This window comes from Lethenteron reissneri, chromosome 47 (genome assembly GCF_015708825.2).
Source record: "Lethenteron reissneri isolate LAM-NWPU_2019-01 chromosome 47, ASM1570882v1, whole genome shotgun sequence".
NCBI classification, from domain to species: Eukaryota; Metazoa; Chordata; class Hyperoartia; order Petromyzontiformes; family Petromyzontidae; genus Lethenteron; species Lethenteron reissneri.
Genome location: NC_083825.1, coordinates 10,065,587 through 10,081,236, shown reverse-complemented (window position 1 = coordinate 10,081,236; position 15,650 = coordinate 10,065,587). Strand labels below are relative to the sequence as shown.

At 52.0% G+C, this 15,650-nt stretch overlaps 1 protein-coding gene across 5 annotated transcripts in view; it reads left to right on the top strand.

Moving 5' to 3' along the window:
* The first annotated feature begins 1,751 nt into the window (after positions 1 to 1,751).
* Positions 1,752 to 15,650, top strand: part of LOC133354509 (solute carrier family 23 member 1-like) — a 56,662-nt gene continuing 42,763 nt past the window's right edge. Inside the window, exons 1-2 of one of the 5 annotated variants that reach the window (XM_061571397.1) lie at positions 1,752 to 2,034; positions 14,659 to 14,778. In XM_061571397.1, coding sequence (XP_061427381.1) covers positions 1,897 to 2,034; positions 14,659 to 14,778 — 258 coding nt within the window. In that variant the 5' untranslated portion in view covers positions 1,752 to 1,896. Of the gene's footprint in view, positions 2,035 to 3,093; positions 3,267 to 8,248; positions 8,520 to 11,792; positions 11,812 to 14,658; positions 14,779 to 15,650 lie in introns of those variants that run through there. The other 4 variants (XM_061571398.1, XM_061571402.1, XM_061571399.1 and 1 more) reach the window with 4 other exon arrangements.

Here is a 15,650-nt window from a genome sequence, read left to right as displayed (position 1 = left end):
GTGTCGAAGGCCCGCTGGCAGGAGGTCACGGAACAGACCCAGGTGCCGTGGGTTGACTGACTGAGATGACTGGCTGATGCACCACCTGTGCTCTCCGCTGTGCCGCCCGGCGCTCCGCTCGCTGTTGTGAGGATCGCTCATCCGCCCTCCGTTGTTGCTGGAGGGCGACTGCCTCCAACTGCCCGGCAGCGTCCTTCACGAACCTCCTCCACAGAGGCCGATCTTGACACCGCTGGTACCGCTCATTGGCAAGTCCACTCAGCTGCACATTCTTCAGTACGACGTCGGCGCATCTCTTCTGCAGCCCGTGCTGCGCTCGTTTAGCCCCCTCGATCCGGCGAAACAGAAGCTGCGTGGGCATGCGGTGGCTGGGCATGAAGTGGCTGGGCACGCGGTGGCTGGGCATGCGGGCTACATGACCCAGCCAACGCAGCCTCCCTTGCCGGAGGAGCTCACCGATGGGACCGTGCCAAAATCTGTCACCGCCCGCAGGGCTCGCCATGCCGTTGTCGATCACGGTGAGTTGTTTGACTTAACTTCTCCATGGCTGACCAGTGCAGGCTTAAGAATGCGGGTAGCAGCATCGTTCGTGGCGCAGCGTACTGACCACTGCACCTCCCGGCACGGTAACTACCACTGTACTGCTAACATTAAAACCGCAGTCGCCATCGTGGCTCGGCTGTTGTGAAATATTACAGCACTGGGTGAACACTGTGCTTGTAAAACGAGTCCCATTCACTTGTATAACGCCGCATTACGCAAGGCGGCAATGGGGCGAGAGTTATCTAACCACGCGGCCGGAGCAGCAGCGGTGAATTCGCGTGGCCTTGACTCAGGGGCTCTGTCACCACCACCACCGTGCCAATCGGAGGTGCGGATCATCATCCTGCTGCTGTTGCTGCTGCTGATAATGACATTAATCTAATCATCAATGTCTCACCGAGTCTCAAGAATAGTTTTCAAGAGGGTCTTTCTGCGTTGGGCTGTGTGACGGACAGTGTTCATGGGAGTTTGGCTTAGTGAATGAGGAAATTGGAGATGCCAGCACCGTGCTCGATAACAGGGGGGGAGGGGGACACTCGGCAATGACATCTCCTGGCCGTCCCGCGCCTGCGACACCCGGCAAGCCCTGGAGGCCGTCAATCCCAACACCGCGTGATCGAGCAGGCCAAGTCCCGACTGAGCGTGCGACGTCTGGCCACGTCTGGCGCGGTCTGGCACAGACCGCATGGACGCTGGTGCAGGGCGTGAAGAGGGCCCCCCTCCTGTCCAATGCCCCCCAGACCCCTGCCCCCCCCCCCCTTCCAACCTGTGGGCTCGGGTGGAGTTGCGCAGTTTGATTAACCCACGAATCCGATAACATGAAAATGAAAGTAGTTGAAACGTAACTCTTTAACTTTTTTGTTTTGTTTACCAGGCAAGGCCCACTGAGCTATACAGCTCTTTTCCAGATGCGAGCTGGCTATCACAAATGCTAGCTCAACTTATAGCAGCCATGTACTGTACTCTGAACGCATGTGTCTCAATGTGGAGGGGAAAACCGAAGGACCCAAAAGAAAAATCTCTGCGACCACGAGGAGAACACGCGCACTCCAAAAAGACAACAGGCGTCATGATTGGGATCGAACCCCCCACGACCTCCTGTACATCAGGCGAGGCAGAAAACATCTCGCCATCGGGACAACCCCAAAACCTTTTGTTTACACGCGTGCCACTGGACGGAAGGTGGTGAGCGGGGCTTGGCCACGTGATCGTCGTCGGCTTGCAGTGACACCCTCACTCCGGCACGGCTAGAACACACCCTGCCTGGTGCACACCCTGCCTGATCTACACCCTGCCTGGTGTATTTCAGCCGGACACGCCGGTGATGCAGCACCGTGCTGCGTCACAGGGTCGATGGGTTACCCCACAAACGTTGCGAAACTCCCTCCCCGTGGCCCCGTGGTCACCGAGGAGGCGACACACTCTGGGCCCGCCAGGAGACGGCGGCGGAAGCCAAGCATGGGGACTCCACCTGCCCCGTCTGATTACGGGGTAAGAGGATTTAACACGAGCGCGCGTGGTTTTTCTCTGGGTTTTCCTGCCATAACACTTTGGTATATATAGGACTGCAGAGCTTGGGAAACTGTTTACTGTGCGGCTGCTACTGCCTTACCGCTCGTCTTGCGGCTCCTCTCGTCGCCTCTGAGTGGCTCTCTCTCGATGGGTGTGAGTCGAACCCTGATGCTCCTGGCCTGTCCAACTGTTAATGTTGTGCAACAGTGGATTTACTGCAGTGACGTGCGGTGAGGTCAATGGCAGGAGAGGCGCTGACTCGTGTCAGAGCCAGATTCACACACTGAGGGGGGCGTGTCCTCACTGAGGGGCCGTGTCCTCACTGAGGGGGGCGTGTTAGACACGTCCCCCTCAGTGAGGCAGATGTGATAGCTGCCTCCCCTGGTGCTTGTTAATTGCAGTTTCATGAAGAGACAAGCGAGCCTAAATATCTTTATACACATACGTGAAATAAGTTACCTGTAGCATGGAAGGCGAGGACATGAAATGAAGGGGTCTACAAACATTACATTGGTGACATACTGAGATAGTAACAGGCACGCGCTTATTGCCCGAGCTCCATCCAGTTACTGAGGGGTTGCGCAATCAGAGGGGAGGCTGAGCTCGTCGCTGCCTCACCTCTTGTCTCTTCCTGTATTTGCAGCGGAGCTCCGCAAATTTGGTGATTTTGACTATAAAAAATGATTGGAATCGTACAGAAATGACATAACACCGATCAGTGGAAAAATCTTAATATTTATTTTCTTTTATTCTTTTTTTTTTTGCGTTTCGTAACAGCTATTTTAATTGGAGTATGTCAGGTGAGGCTCTGTCTCCCCTGACCGCACGTCCCTGATATACTGCATTTTAAAAAAGAACCACACACACGAAGCTGGTTTGGGCAGCACTCGTGTGGCTAGGAGGGGGATGAGTGCCGGTGAGCGAGAATAGCAAAGTTGCTGGGAGCCAAACGCCCCCAAAATGATCCCCCCACCCCCCACCCCCAGCGCAGAGGGAGCGCTGAAATAATCTCGTGAGCAGATGCCGGTGGGATTTGGTGCGCGGTCGTTGAGGCCATCGGGAACCCTCGTCTAGCAATGGATTGACCATGGCTGGTGATGACGACGGCCACGATAATGATGATGTGAATAAGCTGTGCACTTTGAAACTGCAAAGGAGATGTGCCTTTCTGCGACGTTGGCAACAGCGCCACCCATCTACGACTTGCCACGGTGGGTCGTACTGCAATCGCAAAGGATGATTCATCATAATAATAATACATTAATAGTACTAATCGTGACACAGCACTAACACAGTCTGCGTCACCATGTCGATGACTCGGCTGCTTTGTCTTGGGGTGGGTGGAGAAAGTGTGCGGCGCGCGTGACTTACCCTGAGCGGTGATTGCCAAATAGATTTTTTTTTTAATTCTTCCAAATCCAAGCTCAGCGCTGAGACTCCACTGCGTGAGTTGGTTTCTGCCCGTCGGATGCTATTTTGAGTGGTGAATTCTTGGCGCGTTGTGTAACGCTGCGTGGATATGGGGTCCACATCTAACAAGGGAGGGAGGGAGGGGAGGGAGGGAGGGGAGGGCCCCCTTTGTGGGCGACTATCCGCCAGCATTGATTGAAGAGCAAGCCTGAGCCGGCTCGCGTCGAGACGCGTGCGTGTCGAAACCGGTTCAGAGTATTGATTGATTGCGTTTAAATCAGTGACGATGCTACTATGCACTGCCATGAGGCCGTGCGGCCGAGGAGCTGTGTTAGGAACATGCCTTTAGACGATTTAGATGATTCTGCTGCTATAAATGCCCACGCGAGAAGCCTGTTTTGTCGAGCTGTCGTTTGTGGTCAGGTAGATTTAGAAAGATAAGTCCGTGCATCAGTGGGCTCTGTCTGATAGGATCGGGACGGTGTAGTCTTATTGAACGTGTTTGGGTGATTTATACTGACACGTCTTGTACTTTTCACTCCTCTCGTGGGTTTTGTGTCTGTTGTTTGTTGTTGGAACGTTCTTGCCCGCCCCGACTGGACATCCTGTGAAAAAACGAGCTTTGCAGCTCATCGGATTCCTCCAGTCTAAATAAATATTTCTGATTCAGATGATGTATTTTTATTGTTTCTAAAGGAATGCTCGTACAGGCGGATCGCGTGTGACACGCACAGCGGGTGGCTGCACAATTGTGTTCCGAGACGAGGTCACGTGGGGCCCATTGCGCAACGATGACGTAACCGAATTCACTGGCAGCCCCCCCCCCATGCGTGGTATGAAATGTAACCGCACGGGCGACTGCGCTTATATGGACTATGAATTTGCAAGCGGAAATATTCAGTGGTGAGTCACTAGTTGAGGGGGGGTCACGTGAAAGCGTGGGAGTCGATACCGATTCCGCTGAGGTAGGTATCGATTTCTGGAATCGATCCGCGAATTCCGAATACTGCAATGGAATTTTAACCGAAATCGTCTCAGCGGGATCAGTCGCTAGAAGGATGCTCTAATAGCCGTGTAAACGCGTGGATGTAACGGGGCAATTTGTGTCGTCGTTGTTGCGCGACAGAATCGTTTGTTGGCATCGAGATTCGAATCGACGGTTCAACAACTCTCGATCCAGTTGATGCCCACCGGCCTCCTAACCACCACGCCTCATGGCAGGTGGAGGCGGGGGGAGGGCGGGGCTTGCGGGGTGGGCGGGGTCTCGTGGGAGTGGGCGGGGCCAAGGAGGAAGTAGGCGGGGTCTCGTGGGAGTGGGCGGGGCCAAGGAGGAAGTAGGCGGGGTCTCGTGGGAGTGGGCGGGGTCTCGTGGTAGTGGGCGGGGTCTCGTGGGAGTGGGCGGGGCCAAGGAGGAAGTAGGCGGGGTCTCGTGGTAGTGGGCGGGGCCAAGGCGGAAGTAGGCGGGGTCTCGTGGGAGTGGGCGGGGTCTCGTGGTAGTGGGCGGGGCCAAGGAGGAAGTAGGTGGGGTCTCGTGCTAGTGGGCGGGGCCAAGGAGGAAGTAGGCGGGGTCTCGTGGGAGTGGGCAGGGTCAAGGAGGAAGTAGGCGGGGTCTCGTGCTAGTGGGCGGGGCCAAGGAGGAAGTAGGCGGGGTCTCGTGGGAGTGGGCGGGGCCAAGGAGGAAGTAGGCGGGGTCTCGTGCTAGTGGACGGGGCCAAGGAGGAAGTAGGCGGGGTCTCGTGCTAGTGGGCGGGGCCAAGGAGGAAGTAGGCGGGGTCTTGTGCTAGTGGGCGGGGCCAAGGAGGAAGTAGGCGGGGTCTCGTGGTAGTGGGCGGGGCCAAGGCGGAAGTAGGCGGGGTCTCGTGGGAGTGGGCGGGGTCTCGTGGTAGTGGGCGGGGCCAAGGAGGAAGTAGGTGGGGTCTCGTGCTAGTGGGCGGGGCCAAGGAGGAAGTAGGCGGGGTCTCGTGGGAGTGGGCAGGGTCAAGGAGGAAGTAGGCGGGGTCTCGTGCTAGTGGGCGGGGCCAAGGAGGAAGTAGGCGGGGTCTCGTGGGAGTGGGCGGGGCCAAGGAGGAAGTAGGCGGGGTCTCGTGCTAGTGGACGGGGCCAAGGAGGAAGTAGGCGGGGTCTCGTGCTAGTGGGCGGGGCCAAGGAGGAAGTAGGCGGGGTCTTGTGCTAGTGGGCGGGGCCAAGGAGGAAGTAGGCGGGGTCTCGTGGTAGTGGGCGGGGCCAAGGAGGAAGTAGGCGGGGTCTCGTGATAGTGGGCGGGGCCAAGGAGGAAGTAGGGGGGGTCTCGTGCTAGTGGGCGGGGCCAAGGAGGAAGTAGGCGGGGCCAAGGAGGAAGTGGGCGGGGCCAAGGAGGAAGTAGGCGGGACCAAGGAGGAAGTGGGCGGGGCCAAGGAGGAAGTAGGCGGGGTCTCGTGCTAGTGGGCGGGGTTAATTGGGGGAGTGGGAGGGGTTAAGGAGAGGTGTGGACCAATGTAAATGAAGGCGACTGTTATTAATAATACTTATATCTATCGAGAGCTTTTCATCAAGTATCTCAAAGCGCTGTACAGGACACAGCAGCAGACACAACGCATACAAATAATATAAATACATTTTAAGAATATGTTTTTGTCTTGCATATAAGTGAATGTACGTTGAACTTCTTTCGCACCGTACGTAGCCCACCGTGCTATTCGGAGGTGTGAATTGGTCCTGGTGTCATCTGGGACCGTATTTGTTGTTTTGCTGCCTTGCCCCAAGCTTGCGTTTAGCATTTTAAAGAAATCGCCAACAATGTATGTTGTCATTTACGAAAGTTCGCGTTCACGCAATTGACGAAATTATGTAAGATTATTCAATTTTCTCGATTCACGAAATAAAATGTGCGTGTTAACGAAAATGTTCACACGGCACAGCATGAGATCGAACAGCACACCTGTCAACCCCTTAACAGTGACCTACTTTAGTACACACCAATTCAGACCTGATTGGTCATCCCGTGCTCTTATAAATCTCAGCGTTCATCCTTCAAAGTCCCATCACAAGGGAGAAACACAAACAAATAGACACTTCTATTGCCCGCATTGAAACGGCTGTACGCCGCCGTATGCGCCTGACAACTCAATTTCCCCCGCACAAGAAGAATACGGAGCAAATAAACCGTATGGTTGACAGCTGTGGAGCAGGGAGCAGCCGAGAGGCTGCGTCATCCACCCGCGTCTGTGTCACGGTGACCTGCAGCAGGCAACAGCCACGGCTCCACATCTGCCTGTTGCGGTGAACCTGCAGCAGGCAACAGCCACGGCTCCACATCTGCCTGTCGCGGTGAACCTGCAGCAGGCAAGAGCCACGGCTCCACATCTGCCTGTCACGGTGAACCTGCAGCAGGCAAGAGCCACGGCTCCACATCTGCCTGTCGCGGTGAACCTGCAGCAGGCAACAGCCACGGCTCCACATCTGCCTGTCACGGTGAACCTGCAGCAGGCAACAGCCACGGCTCCACATCTGCCTGTTGCGTTCAGTTTGTTGTCCTTCCCACGCACCTCCGACTAGCACGGTGGGCTACGTACGGTGCGAAAGAAGTCCAACGTACGCCACCTGTTCAGTCATTCCAACATGCAGATATTTTGGTGAGTTCCATAAAAGGTTATTTAAAAAAATATATAATTCAGTCATTTTTAGATTGATGTCCCTTTATTACTTGTTTGTGTGTTGTGAAAAGTAATATCGGTGTGCACTACATGTACGTATATTTTTTGGTGTGGAGAGTTGGAATTGCTCATTTTCGTGCTTTTTTGAAGAACGCAATTCCTTTCGTAAATCGAGGGATACCTGCATAAACTTAATTTTGTTTATTTTTCGTGACTTATATTTTCTCTATTTTGGCACTCTTATCGTTTGTTAAGTATTTTTTTTTGTATTTTATTACGTTTTATTTTTATAATTTTATTATTTCTCTTCTACGTCACTTTACCGAAAGAACCAAGAAGATGAATCCCTACAGTCACGAAAGCTTTAAATCGAAATTTAAAAAGTATTGTTTGTTGTTTTAACTTGCTGACCCGCACTCCCTACTGGACATCTGTGAAGAAGAGCTTTATAGCTCATCGGATTTCCTCCTGCAGTCGAAATAAAGACTCAGGGGGTGGGCGTGGTTATGAGTAAGTGGGCGGGGAGCGGGAGTGGAGCGATTAGCGCGCTGCGCTCCAAACCTGACAACCCGAGTTCGATTCCCGCTCACGGCCAACACCAGTAACGATTATTTGAACCAGTCCTGGGCCTCCCCTAGGTCGACTCAGCCTCAAATGAGTAGCTGGTGCGGTGCGTAAACATCGCCACTAGGGAGATAAAGGCGGCCGGGCCTGGTGCTGGCCACCCAGTCCCTTGTGTGCTGTTCCCGCCTTCATAACGTGCTCGCTAACAGCACTTTGCCCCAACAGTCTGTTGAGGCTATACGGGGGATCTTTGTCTTTGGAGTTAGGTTGGAATTGTGGGGGGGAGGTCAGTAGTGGCCGGAGTGGGCGGGGTCACCCGGTCGGACAGGAGGAGGCGAAACCAGGAACGGAGTGGGCGGGGTTTATGAATAGTAGGCGGGGGCTATGGGGGAGAGTGGGCGGGGTTTACGGGGCCACTTGACGCAGGGGGTGAGAGAGGCAGTGGGCGGGGTTTTGAAGTGAGTGGGCGGGGTGTTCATGGTCACTCAGTGGCCGGGGGCGAGAGGCAGTGGGCGGGGTTTTGAAGTGAGTGGGCGTGGTCTAACGCTCAGTGGGCGTGGTCTGTGGACCCGTAACGGTTTGACGCGGTCGAGCGAGCCAGCGAGCTTCCCATTCGGCTCCGCGTTGTGGCCGCGCCGCCCGAAGCGAGGCGCTGATCGCCAACCCTCTCGCTCTTCACCAATACTCACCGATATCTATATTTATATATCTAATTTGCGCTATTTAACGCGCTCTCTTTATGTAACGCGCTCTCTTTATGTAACGCCCCGCGCGCCTCTATAAAGACGCTGCCCGCCGCAGCCTCTCGGGGCGAGAGGAGGAGGAGGCGCTCGAGTCCTGCCTGGGGGGGGAGCGAGGGTGAGGAAGGCCGCGCACGGCGCTGCCGTGGTACTGTGTGTGTACTGTGTACACTGTGTGTACTGTGTGTGTACTGTGTGTGTATTGTGTGCACTGTGTGTGTACTATGTACACTGTGTGTACTGTGTGCGCTGTGTATGCTGTGTGCTACTGTGTGTGTACACTGTGTGGACTGTGTGTGTACTGTGTGTACTGTGTGCACTGTGGACTGTGTGGACTGTGTGTACTGTGTACACTGTGTACTGTGTGTGTACTGTGTGTGTACTGTGTGGACTGTGTGTGTACTGTACTGTGTGTACTGTGTGTGAAACTGTGTACTGTGTGTGTACTGTGTGTGTACTGTGTGTGCTGTGTGTGCTATGTGCACTGTGTGTGCTGTGTGCGCTGTCGGTACTGTGTGTACTGTGTGCACTGTGTGTACTGTGTGCACTGTGTGTACTGTCTGCACTGTATGCGCTATGTGCGCTGTGTGCACTGTATGTGCTGTGTGCACTGTGTGTGCTGTGTGCACTGTGTGTACTGTCTGCACTGTGTGCGCTGTGTGCACTATGTGCTGTGTGCACTGTGTGTGCTGTGTGTGCTGTGTGCGCTGTCGGTACTGGTTGCTTTGTGTGTACTGTGTGTGCTGTGTGCACTGTGTGTACTGTCTGCACTGTATGCGCTGTGTGCGCTGTGTGCACTGTATGTACTGTGTGTACTGTATGTGCTGTGTGCACTGTGTGTGATGTGTGTGCTGTGTGCGCTGTGTGCTGTGTGCGCTGTCGGTACTGTGTGCACTGTGTGTACTGTGTGCACTGTGTGTACTGTCTGCACTGTGTGCACTGTATGCGCTGTGTGCACTGTATGTGCTGTGTGCACTGTATGTGCTGTGTGCGCTGTGTACTGTGTGTGCTGTGTGTACTGTGTGTGCTGTGTGAGCTGTGTGCACTGTGTGTGCTGTGTGCGCTGTGTGTACTGTGTGTGCTGTGTGTACTGTGTGTGCTGTGTGTGCTGTGTGTACTGTGTGTGCTGTGTGCACTGTGTGTACTGTGTGCGCTGTGTGCTGTGTACTGTGTATACTGTGTGTGCACTGTGTGTACTGTCGGTACTGTGTGTACTGCTGCTGCTGCTGTAGATAAACCGGCTGCTCGTTCGCCTTACTGGCAACTGAGAGTCATCGGGTTTCCAGGTTTGCCGTGCGGATATTAAAAAAAAATCAATGTCGAGCAGTAATCGTACCACCGCGGTTGTTTTTGTGAGGGGCTGAGGGAACTAAATGCAATATCAGGGAGCTACTGCTGCTGCTGCTGAAGGTGGTTGTTGTCATGGGGGTCAGCGGCGCGCTGGGCAATCCGGCAGTGACAACAAGGGGGACAGGAGGGGTGGGTGGAGGCAGGAGTGGTGAGGGGTGAGGCAGCAGAGGTGAGGGATGAGTGGTTATGGGTGAGGGATGAGGGAGGAGTGGTTATGGGTGAGGGATGAGGGAGGAGTGGTGAGGGATGAGTGGTTATGGGTGAGGAATGATGCAGGGGTGGTGAGTGAGGATAGGTCAGGGATGAGGGAGGAGTGGTGAGGGATGAGAGAGGTTAGGTGAGGAATGAGGGAGGGGTGATTATGGGTGAGGGATGATGCAGGAGTGGTGAGGGATGAGAGATGAGAGAGGAGTGGTTATGCGTGAGGGAGGAGTGGTGATAGGTGAGCAGGAGATCGTCTTGTAAGTGAAGTGGCGTGTAAAGTGAAGAGTTGGGCATGAAGGGTCATCAAGAGAGTGGTGGTGGTGATGATGGTAATTAAATGAGGTGTAGCGTCAGATTGGGGAAGCTAATTGCTGGATAAAGGAACCGATGAGAAATGAGCATGTGGCAGTAGAAAGATTCAATATTGAGTGAACGAGGGATGAGGAATAATGAAGGGCATGATGATGATGATTATGATGATGATGGGTTGGCGAGCAATGTGTGAAGCTGGTGACGAGTGTGAGTGGGTGAGGCTGACTGTGAAGGTTCTTGGGATGGTTGTGTGTGGGAGTAGATAATGAGGACGTGAGAATGAATGAACGGGAGGCGAGTGTTCAAAGGTGTACGGGGGAGAATGGACGGTGGTGATAATAGTGATAATGTTCATTTTGTATTCGCCCCGGAGACGAGGGGAGAGTCTCATTGTCAAGAGTGACCTGGGATACATAAATGACAAAAGATGAGCTATGAGGAGATGATTATAGAGGAAGTGACGGTGGGTGAGTGTAGGTGGGTGGATTGAAAAAGAACGGACAAGGGAGTGTGGTGATTGATGATGGTTGTGGAGAAGAGTGATGGTGGATGTTTGCAAGGTGCTGGTATTTCACGTGATCCTGTAACTCTCTGGTCAACCCACTGTTGGACGATGGCTTTCCCATGCTGCCAAGGTCATGGGGGTTACGTGATAATACTGGTTAGTGCTGGGTGGTTAAGGTCGGGAGCATAGACACGAGGGCATAGGCATACAGTACAATTTATCTTCTGGCACTATCTTCTGCTGTCAGCATAGCCTGCATCTACGCATGGCTGTCCACCCAATCCCTAGTATCATCCGTCTGAGATCTCAGAAACGTCGGCATCATGCAGGTGATATCGTCACATAGGCGTGCTTGTGCAGGATGTATTCGGCGAGAGAGAGAGAGTGGTTGAGGGTGTGTGTCGGTAGCGTTGTGGTTGAATTTGGACGGCTGGAGGTTTGGGAGACGCATCAATGATGGGGAGGGACAGACGAGAGATGAGCCGGGAGCTGGAGGGAAGAACAGAGTCGAATCCCTGAGATTTCGCACGGACACCGCGAATGAAAGGTGGCCGGGCTCGATTAGTATGCGGGTCGTGTGTCCCTGGCGGCCTCCGACTGCCCCCCGACATTTCGTGGCCACCGACCGATCGATTAGCCCGGGAGACTGGTTAAGGAAGTCGCCGGTATCCTGGGAATACGTCAGCGAGGGTTGTGGAACGGGAGGGTCCCCTTGTGTAACATCACCCACAAAACGGTGGTTCCGTTTTTGTCGCACCTGCGTCGTAATGTCATTGACCCAATATTTAACCGGGCGAGGTGCTACCCATTGAGGTTCAGTGTTGAATGCCCCCATTGGAGCTTATTTGTGTGGCTAGCGGTGGGAAGCAGCGGTGAAGAGACAACGGTGATGTCAAGCACGCGAGTTGGGGGGTGTGCGTCGAGTCGGTGTTGCATCTCGGCGTGGGGAAATCGGAGGTCGGGCGAAAACCACCGCGGCCACTTGAGCTGCGCTGCGCACAGAGCCGTTCATTCACCGACGATGCCACGGATGGGATAAGTAAGGAGTGCTCGTGCATTAATGCTCATGCGTCAAGGTTAATCAGTTTGGTTCTATTGTCTGATTTATAAATATTGTAAATTACTTGAATTGCGATTATCTATTTACATTAGCGCCGTTATTGTATATATTTACGTTGAACGTCTCTCGCACCGTGTGTCGCCATCCGCGCTAATGGGAGGTATTGCTGCTTAGTTGGAGAGTGTTGCTACGAACTAGTTACTCTGCTTCTGAATTGACATTTGGTTAAGTACAATTGGGGTGTGGTCAGTGGTGACACTTGTGCCTCCACAGCAAGAAGGCCCTGGGTTCAATTCCTAACATGGGTGCTTAAATCTGTGGAGTTTGTATGTTCTCCCCCTATTCTCTGGTTGTCGTCTCTAGAAAAAAAATATATATATACAATTTAGCTGGTATTTGCAGAAAAAACTTCCCAGTGCTGAAAAATTGCCTGCAAATTATATAACGGTGATTACATTTAGTAACAACATAGGATCCTAGATTTGAAGCTTTCGTGACTGCAAGGATTCATACTCTTTGGTTGTTTCGGTAAAGTCACGTAGGTAAAAAATAAAATAAATGAGAACAACTAGTGATTTTGGCTGTAACGGTTCCACCTGAAGATGGAAGCTTGTGTTGCCTCCGAAACGTCGTGATTTAATTTAGTTTACCTTTATTTTATTGTTTACCTACGTGACTTTACCGAAAAAACATAGGATCCCCTTCTCACCGAGGCTTGATACCTTGTGAGGCTTTCCTGAGACTTGGTGAGGCATTCCTAGTAAACTAGCAGAATAATGAACATGATCCTCATGCTTAGCCTGGTTGCGTGTTGCCGCTTGCTGTCCTCTGCTTTTGATCACGATGGAATGGCATGCCCATGCGATTATATTTTGCAACCTCACATAAATTCCTCTGCACTGTCTCGCGGTTAACATGCGCAGGGGGTGTTTATCGTGCGTTTTTTTACAGCACAATTTTAAAAAAACCTGCCACACTGGCTGCTGTCACTATCACTGGTCATCTTTCCCCATCGGCTTGTGATTCATCCACAAATGATCCTCAGCTCACGATTTAGTTTCAGTATTTTCACAGTTGCCGAGCACAATCCCCGTGGCCTTAAGACGTCAAAGTTGCAATCGATTAGGGGCCATCCATTTAGTACGTACGTATGGAGGGGGGAAGGGGGTTAACCCAAATGCGTACGCTTGTGTATGGGGGGTCTACTGACAATGTAAGTACACATAGGAAACGGGTTGGGGGGGGGGGGTGAAGCCTCGATAATAATTTGTCTACATTGGCCTTTAAATGAGTTACATATTCCGGCGGTGGACTCTCTGTTTGCTTCAACACGTTCATATTATTAATCCTTGATCGTTTCTGCGTGGATTAAATATCGGCCATTCTATAGGATTTGGGGGGGGGGGGTGCGTCAGGTGTACGTACGCAGGTGGGGGGGGGGGTGTAAAAATTCCGCGTGCGTACAGGGAGGAGGGGAGGGGTCAAGTTTTTACTAGATTTTTGCGTACCTACCAAATGGATGGCTCCTAAGAGGAGACGTAACTCTTGAATTGAGCGAAGTTATTGTTCTTAGGAGCTTGAGAGCAGAAGCGATGGGAGCGAATTCCAAAGTGAGGCAGAGCGAGAGAAGAAGACGACGGCGAGAGATATGTTGTGACCTGTAGTGTTGGGGTTATTAAACACTGAGGATGAGATAAAGCAGTGGGGTGTCTGGTAGACTGAGTCCTCAACATGAGTGAGGTTCATGGGACAGTAACCATGGTGGTAGTAGCTGTTGAGCCATACGGGAAAGGCTGCCAGTAACTGGAGTGAATAAATGAGTAACGGATGGTCAAATAATCCCAAGCTATTATAATACCCTTGATAAAATTCAACAAGAAACATGTTGACTCGTATCTATTCGAGCTTTCATAGAGATGTATGTTTGGGGTCAGTGTTTGTTCACTGGGGGGTGGTGACGTGGCCCTGCAGTAGTGCGTTTGTCGCTTGTTGTAGAGCATTGGTTCTTAACCTTTACTGCAGCATTGGTTCTCGATGTTTAATGTTAATAAATACATGCATAGGTTTGATGAAACAAAGTAGTTGTCCTTACGTGCCCGTGCTTAATTTGTGTTTTAGATTGTTTACCTTCTAAAAAATCTGCCCATGTCTTGCACCCCCAGAAAGGGCATCTCGCACCCCCCCAGGTTAAGAACCACTGTTTGTAGAGGTTCTCGGTTTGAATCGGCAAGCCACCTTGGTTATTATAGCGCATGCATTGACCGTAGAATATGCGCCCTCTGCTTCGCAGGGGACGTAAAAAATCCCATAACGTCATTCACAAGAGTGGGATAAATTTGAAATTTACCTACAAATTACTAAATTGGAATTACACACAGCAATATCGCACCATTACTGCAAAACTACTGTAGCCTGTCTGTGAACCACAGCAGCGCCTTCGTGATAGCCTTGTGCTATAAGTATTACTAGAAAACCAAATGTATTTGATAATTACTATTATTACTGTGTTTTTCATTTCAGTTGAATTTATTAGGTATAACCCTGTGAGCCATGCGGCTTTTGACTCGAGTGCAACCACAACAAACAAAAACATGAACAAGAAACATCTTAAAGTGACTACACGCAACAGAAAAATCCAGGAAAAAACAGCAAAGTCTTCCAGAAAAAGCACCGTATATCAACGCTGTGTGCAAAAATCCCAGTGGGATGCAAGTCAAACAATAACAACCATAAGACAATTTTGATTAAAGTTACCAGGCTAACAACAAACAAACATGGCCAAACCAAAACGTTAAAAAATAAACCCTCGCTCGTGCACACACACAGGGTTGCGTGCACCGTGTTATGGGCATCGGGAAGAACACGCAGGCGGCGGCGGTCGGAGAGAAGGGCTGCGAGGTGGGAGGAAACGGCCAGGTGACGACCACCCCGCACGGAGGAGGCCAGGTGAGACTCAGTCCAGGCACTTCGCTCCACACTCCACTGCAGCGTTGACTGAAATAACACACTTCCCAGAAGGCTGTATGGCTGATGGGATGCGTAAAAATGCCTTTTTTTTATCCCCATTCGTAAAATGGGAGCGGTGACGCGGTCGAGTGGTTGCGTGTTCCGCCGCTCGTTGTCGAGGCTCGTGGTTGTAGCCCGGCGGGCGCCCTGGTTAATGCTGCGGGTGCATGAACCATACAACACTACGTGCTGTCTGCTTCACGGTGGATGTTACAAATTCCATGACACCATTCTAAATGAGTCGGCCATTGTGCGCCGACGTCATGCTCCCCATTGCCAAATTAGAAAAAAACGACACCAAGTGCTCATCGCCACTGTTGCCTCCATAGGCGGAATAATGCTCATTCGCGTGCCACTTGGGGGCACTTCGTACGCATATGGACAGTTGCCACTCCGGGGGTGCCCTTTCAAATGTTTGAGATGCGATGCAGATGGTATATATGAAACCAATGCTGCTGTTGAAGGCCGCTCCCAGCAGACTGTCTGGCTGATGGGATGTGTACAATGATGTTTGTTTTGTATATGGAGGGACAGATATGGGGAGGTGAATTGTCTGTCTTTGTTGTTGCAATTTGCTATGTACGGTTTGAAAGAAGTGCAAAATACATACTTGGTGATTCGGGGTCAGGGGGCTGAGCTGACACCACTGAGGGCCTGGATTGGAATCTGGGAAGATGCTTGTGATTAAGCCGGCTTCTCAGCCCGGTCACCAATAACTGCTCAAAAAACCCATCACATCTAATTTGGCTCTGGACTGTGGCTGATTTACAGCTCTTGAGTATTAATTATATTGCTTTTATTGACATCCAAAG